The sequence below is a fragment of the Perissodus microlepis genome, chromosome 13 (assembly GCF_051167445.1).
Source record: "Perissodus microlepis isolate ML-2025 ecotype Zambia chromosome 13, ASM5116744v1, whole genome shotgun sequence".
NCBI classification, from domain to species: domain Eukaryota; kingdom Metazoa; phylum Chordata; class Actinopteri; order Cichliformes; family Cichlidae; genus Perissodus; species Perissodus microlepis.
In genome coordinates this window covers 9,369,914-9,376,116 of record NC_140473.1, presented here as the reverse complement: position 1 = coordinate 9,376,116, position 6,203 = coordinate 9,369,914, and the positions used below count along the sequence as shown (strand labels likewise).

Below are 6,203 nucleotides of genomic sequence, written 5' to 3'. Positions count from 1 at the left end.
CCTTTAGCAGCAAACTACTGAGTCATGCAGTGTGCTTAGCTTTTTACAGGACTGCAGAGAGTCGTGTGAAAACTTTCTTTGACTGTAAATAGGTGGCATGCATCTTCTCATCTAACCCCTGGCAAGAGGCTGAATAAGTTTCTCTTATTTCCTGAAACCATTTCTTTGAAACAGACTTCAAACAGCAGTAGCAGTGAACCAGACTGAAAAAACTCAAATCGCTGCTTTGGTACCGAGGCTGGGAGAAGAAATACTGACGAAGCACAAAAGACTTATTTTTACAACTACATTTATTTAAAAAAAACAAACAAACAAAAAAAGCGCCCAATGTCTCACCAGGGATGAGACAGTTCATGGAGAGAGACAGTTTTTAAAAGCATACAAACCAGCAAACTGTTAATCTAGCAGCATCCAAATGTTGGAATCTCCAAAATCATCATTTATATATTTAAATATATAGTTTTGTTGTTGTTTTTCTTTTTTTTTTGCCCCGGCAAGCTACACACTTTACAACATACACAGAGCTTCATCTCTCCTTAGTGGAGAAAAACAAAAAAACAAAACAAAACAAATACCCTTAATAAAATAAACAACTTTAGGTTAAATAAGCTTAAATAATAGTGTTAAATACAAGACACTTCTGTGGCAGGTATGTACAGAAAATAAACACATTTGGCATTGTAAGTGTGGTTCACTGGCGCTTGCTCTAATGCTCTAGAAACCACTGCATAAGAACACATTTTCCTGTGATACACTACACACACACACACACACAACCTCTCTCTCTCTCTGACACACACACACACACACACTTTTTTTTTTTCTTCTATCAGTGAGCCACAGACAAGGCGTGTGTTTACAAAAAGGACTAAAAGCAAAGAGAAACAATCCACCGACAACCAAGAGTTTTAGGCACAGTCTCTTCCTTGTTTCATAAATACACGTCAAATACAACTGCGACTCGACAGGAACTCTTCACGCTTGTGGTAACTTCTTTTAAAAAACAAAAAATTTAAATAAAAAAAACAAAACAAAACACAGTTTTGTAACTACCACTTTGTTATTGCTAGGACATTGTGACAGTGAAGGGAAACTAGTGACAAATGTGCGTAGGGAAAAGCACCTTTAAAACATCAAAATTACTGCCATGTGACCCTACATTACAACACAGAGGAAAGGAAAATGTGGAATTCATCAGAAACAAAACAAAAACACAGAAACAAAAAGTCTGAAAAACAGCAAACCTCAAAACTTTTGCGACTTTGGAAACCAGAAAGCAGGAGAAGAAAGAAAAAAAAGATCTCAGTTGAGCTACATTCATTTCCCCCCCTCCCCGCCGTACGTTTCAAGAGCGCCACATGTGGATTCCTCTTGGTGCAAGCAGACAGTAAGTACCACTTCATTATGTCCAGTACATTCCTCCCCTCCTCCCTCTCGCCCCTCTATACTTTCCTGTGTCCGTGACGGCCGGCACAGAAACAGCTGTGTGACAGTGTGTGCAGTATGATACAGTACGGCTGAGTATACAGTACAGTAGACCGATGCGACATACGTAGGTAGATTATATGTTCACTACAGTAAATGAGCTTTACATTCCTCTACTGTAAGAAGATCCCGTGGACAGGCGGGGCCCTGGGTCGTCTTTCTTGATTCCTCTTTAGTGCTGGAGATGGAGGTGGGGGTGGTGTTTCCCCAAGAGCCTCGTTCACCAGTTAAATCAGACACGACCCTGCGCTTCAGACAGAGGACGATCCCAAAAGTAAAAGTCCAGATCGGGGTTTCAGGTTTCTCACCCAGGACTGCACGATAGTCTCCTAAACATGGGGTTGTTTGAAAGCGTCTTGATTGCTCTTGGGGGCTGGTAATGGTTTGTTTTATAGTTTGTTTGCCTGTGGATCATCTGGGAGTCTTAAGTAGGAGTAGAGTGGGTGCCCGTGAGGAATAAAGGCCATCATGCTTTCTCTCTCCCTCTCTCGCTCTGTGTCTTAGGGTTTCTTGTCGATAGTGTGAAAGAACCACTCTGTGAACTTCCTGAGCTGCGCCGCTGCGGTCTGGCTCTCCTCCTGCAGTCGCATGTTGTCCTGTCTCAGGTGCTGCACCTCTTCCTGTAGCATCGCCTTATCCTCTTTCTCCTGAAAACAGGGCACACACACACACACACACGTGAACACACGCAATCAACGCGAAACACATGAGGCAAAAAATAAATGGATACAAAAGAGGCTGATAAAAGCCCCGCTATTACAAGAACATCCGTCTTTCGTCAGCGTGGTGTAAATGGGAGGCATTAACATGGCAAAGCAGCCCTTCCTCTGTTCTGATAAAAGCGCATTTCCTCTCTCCATTTTAAGCACATTAGTGTAGGTGGGGAAACGTTGGGCTGGGACACAATAAGAAAAGGAAGCGGGATATTGAATTAAGTGGATGAGTTTGTATTACACAGACCTCGGGGCACGCATTACTCAGTGTCTGTTCATCTGAGCTGTGCGACACCGACGTGCGTCGTTTGCTAATGTGCGAAAGGAGCGCACCAAGGTGACAAAAACATAATCAACAAAAGGATGACGCGGACTCACCTTTCTGAGGTCGTGCTGCAGCTGCCTCAGGATCACCTCTAACTGGTTGACTTTGCCAGTGAGTGTGGAGGGGGAGCTGTTTGCAGGGTAACACAGAAGAGGACGGTGCCAAGAGTCATTTATTTACACGAAATGAAACAATAATGACAGTTTAGCTAACAGTCAATATTCACTTAGTTCTTGTGTGTGTGTCAGTGAAGCTTACTCTGCTCCCAGCGCCGCTCCTTCCGCCTCCACCACCCGTCTGGTCAGCTCTCTCGAGATCTGCAGAGCCTCGACCCGCTGCATGTCAGTCATGGTGCAGAAGGACGCCACGCGCTGGTCTGGGAAAAGAACAGGTGAAGTAATGGGTCATAATCTGCCTTTGACATCAAAAACAGGAAATCTGTTAAACTAAAACAGAACAGATAAACACACTCGCACACGCATTCCCGAGTGGATGGGACGAGTCATTCATGGCTTGTATGAATGGATGGCTCTGGTTTAGTGCACTTGCAAAAGCAGTCCTGCCTTGCTGAGAGATCTATAACCGGACAGCAGGGAACAAGGTAGTAAACAGAGCATTTCTAGACTACTACAGATAAAGTCCGTCCCTGGGGTGTTGCTCCAGCGCCCTCACCCCTCCAAGTTTCCTCTGACAGCTGTTTGGCTCATAATGGGCTGGATCCCAGGGAGCTGTAAGACACCAGTCATGCTTGTTTTACCATATCAGGCCCTTAAGCTTTGTCAAAGCTCCATGGAAAACCCAAACTTGGCATGTTACCCTTGGGGACTGCTCAGTTTTAAGGCCTAATGCTTGTTTCTTTAGAAACCTGTCTTTCTCAAGCCCTTATCTGAGGCTAAAGATGGGGGGGGGGGGGGGGGGGGGGGGGGGGGGGTGTTCTGCATATTCATAGAAAAAGATTAAGGAAACCCTTCCATTAATTTAGCCCCCAAATGAAAGCTAATCCACTCGAAGACAAAAGCTGGCCGAGCCCGAAGTTGGTTTTTCAGATGAGTCAGGGACGGGAGAGCAAGTCTTCATTTGCATATGAATGAACATCTTCCTTCATATTCGATGGCTGCATCAGAAAGATTAAAGACTTCTAGGAAAAGCGGAGACAAGTGCAGAAAAGCAGCTTGCCGTTTTTACATGACCCGGGGTTCATACTTACTGGACAGAAAGACAGATTACAGAGAAGAGAATCTATGCGAATGCACACTGCATGCGAGAGCATTCAGCGACTGCACCAACATGCTTTGTTGTTCAAATCTACAAAAAAAAAAAAAGCAGCCTATTTTCACTTCCATCTGCTGCTTCTTGCAAAAGTCAAAGAGAGCACAGTGGTTTTTGTTTTTTCAGTTTGTTTGTTTTTTTTATATAGTGCAAGCCAATCCAAACTGTCTTTTTGCATCATAAAAATGAGCCGTCTCTCAGGATCCACATGACTAAGGGTTATGAATGCTGTGAATGCTTTACATCTAAGCCAGCCTCTTTCCCCACTGGCTCTAAACAAAGCTGGTTAAACATACATGACACAATGGCAGCCCCGAGCCACTTTCTGCTCGGCAACAAGGCCCCTAGTTTACACAGCGTTTTTTTCTGGGCCAGCGCGGCTGCCGTGACAACTGCCTTGCCGCTGCCACTCAGACTCTGCATCAACTCTGCTGATTCGTCTCTCGTTAAATGACAAGACTGCGGGCCGTGCGGTAAGAAATGCATCAAAGGAGAATCCCCACAAAAGACTTAATTATGACAAACAAATGATTACATGCTATGTTGCCTGCTCACTGGTCCAGGGTCAAGGTGGGAAAAAAAGAAAAAAAAAAAATACTCATGGCATGTGCGCAGGTCTGTGATAAATGGGAAATACACCGGCATGAGACTGGTCCAAAAAAGCTATTTAAATTAGAAACGAGATTATGATGCAAATGAGTGGTTTAAATGTACAATTGAGGGGGGGGAAATAATCAGCTTTTCAAGTTTTTGACAGGAAGACAACCTATAAGTCTACATGAAAGCTTCATATCTAAATCTCTTGTCCCAGAGCTGAATACCAACAAACCCCCCGAAATGGAAAAGTCTGTTTCTTTCAGAAGATCACATTCGGACCTGGTGGTCAAGAGGGGAGCATAAATTATCCCAAACTTAACAAACGAAACCTTAACCATAACAGAAAAGCAGCAACACTCTGAAAACCCGAATGATGACTTGCTGGCCTTATGGTGGGAAGATTAGCTCCATGTCAGTGCTGAGAAATGATGGCTTTGTTCTTAATAGGAAATTGCAAAGGGGCCCGGGGTAGAGGTGCAAAAAGCAGGAGGATTCCCAAAAGTAAGCTCCGGAAGCACTTAGGAGCAACTAGAAGAAAACACATAGCTCACACAAATCTGCACATTCAAGCAAGCGGGCACTTGCAGATTACAAAACACACAGTCACACACGCTAAGCAGCCAGGAGGAGGGGGTGGGGAGTAGAAGTGGATTACACAAGGTGCCAGCAGCTTCATCCAGGCTGGTTACCTTCGAAGGCTCGTGCTGCATCAACCAGGTGAGACCAGTCCAGCCCAGAGGCAGTGTCAGGGAGGGGCATGAGGCCCGGGTCGCTGAACTTGGACCTGTCCGCCAAGGAGCCGTCAGAGAACCAAAACTCATCTGCAGAGACAGGCAGGCACGCCGATCAGTGTCTAGGCCTGGCCTGAGTTTAGGGCTAATCGTTGAGTCACCCATCAGTTTGCATCAGACAAAAGGGGTTAGGGGAAAGGAATGGGGAGGGGGGCGTGAGGGGGGGGGGAAGCCAGAGAGACAATTTGAAGCGGATGGCTTTTGTCTAGCCTAACTCCTGCCAAACGCCTAATCTATATTCGCTCATCTGGCGAAATCCTCCAGCAGGTTGGGAACCTTTTGAAAAGCCAAGTTCTGGATTTGTGTAACAGCATGATAGGCAAGAGTCACATTAAAACCACCTTCTCTGTGTGGCACTCGCGAGTAGCTGTCTGAGGGGCGATAAACGACTTGTCTAAGTGAATGTCTTCATGTTTCAATCAATAACTCCTTTCCCTCCCCTCTGTCCCTCCTGCCCTCCCCCCCTCTCAGCCCTGAAAGACAGAGAATGCAATAAACAAGCTCCCACTCTGCAGAGAGGCATTTAGAAAAGCATGAGTGGAGAAGCAGAGAAGAGACACAGAGAGCTTGAGGTGACGCTGACACTCTCCTTTCAATTTACCCAGCGTCTTGGAGCTTGAGTAATTCACTGTTTACAAAATTGGGGCTGCTTCAGTACGGGAAAGGGAGAGCCTGTGCTCTCAACTACCCTTCAAAACAATCAGGAATCCATCAGACTGACAGGCAGAAGAGGCCGAAGAGAAAAAAAAAACATCTTTCCAAAAGCCATTTTCTATCTAAGGACAGCAGCGGGAGATGGAAAAGGGATGGTACGAAAATGAGACAGGAGGGACAGAGAGGGGTGGCTGGCAGGGACTGATGAGTGAATGAAACATTATGTATGACAGACATTGTGACATTCCTCATGGAAAAATAGGCATGTTCATGTCAGAGATCCTAAAGCAGCAGGCAGGACATATCACACCTCTCATCGCTAATACATATTCAGTGGATGCTGGGAGACAGTGGAGCAGGGAATATTAG

General features: G+C 45.4%; 1 protein-coding gene across 6 annotated transcripts in view; it reads right to left on the bottom strand.

Annotated features, from left to right (window-relative positions):
• Positions 1 to 272: 272 nt before the first annotated feature.
• Positions 273 to 6,203, bottom strand: part of sipa1l2a (signal-induced proliferation-associated 1like 2, genome duplicate a) — an 81,920-nt gene continuing 75,989 nt past the window's right edge. For 5 of the 6 annotated variants that reach the window (XM_084949437.1, XM_084949439.1, XM_084949442.1 and 2 more), the window contains 4 exons: positions 5,079 to 5,210; positions 2,782 to 2,899; positions 2,577 to 2,652; positions 273 to 2,132 (listed from right to left, as the gene is read on the bottom strand). In XM_084949437.1, coding sequence (XP_084805563.1) covers positions 1,986 to 2,132; positions 2,577 to 2,652; positions 2,782 to 2,899; positions 5,079 to 5,210 — 473 coding nt within the window. In that variant the 3' untranslated portion in view covers positions 273 to 1,985. The remainder of the gene's footprint in view (positions 2,133 to 2,576; positions 2,653 to 2,781; positions 2,900 to 5,078; positions 5,211 to 6,203) is intronic. The other variant, XM_084949440.1, reaches the window with a different exon arrangement.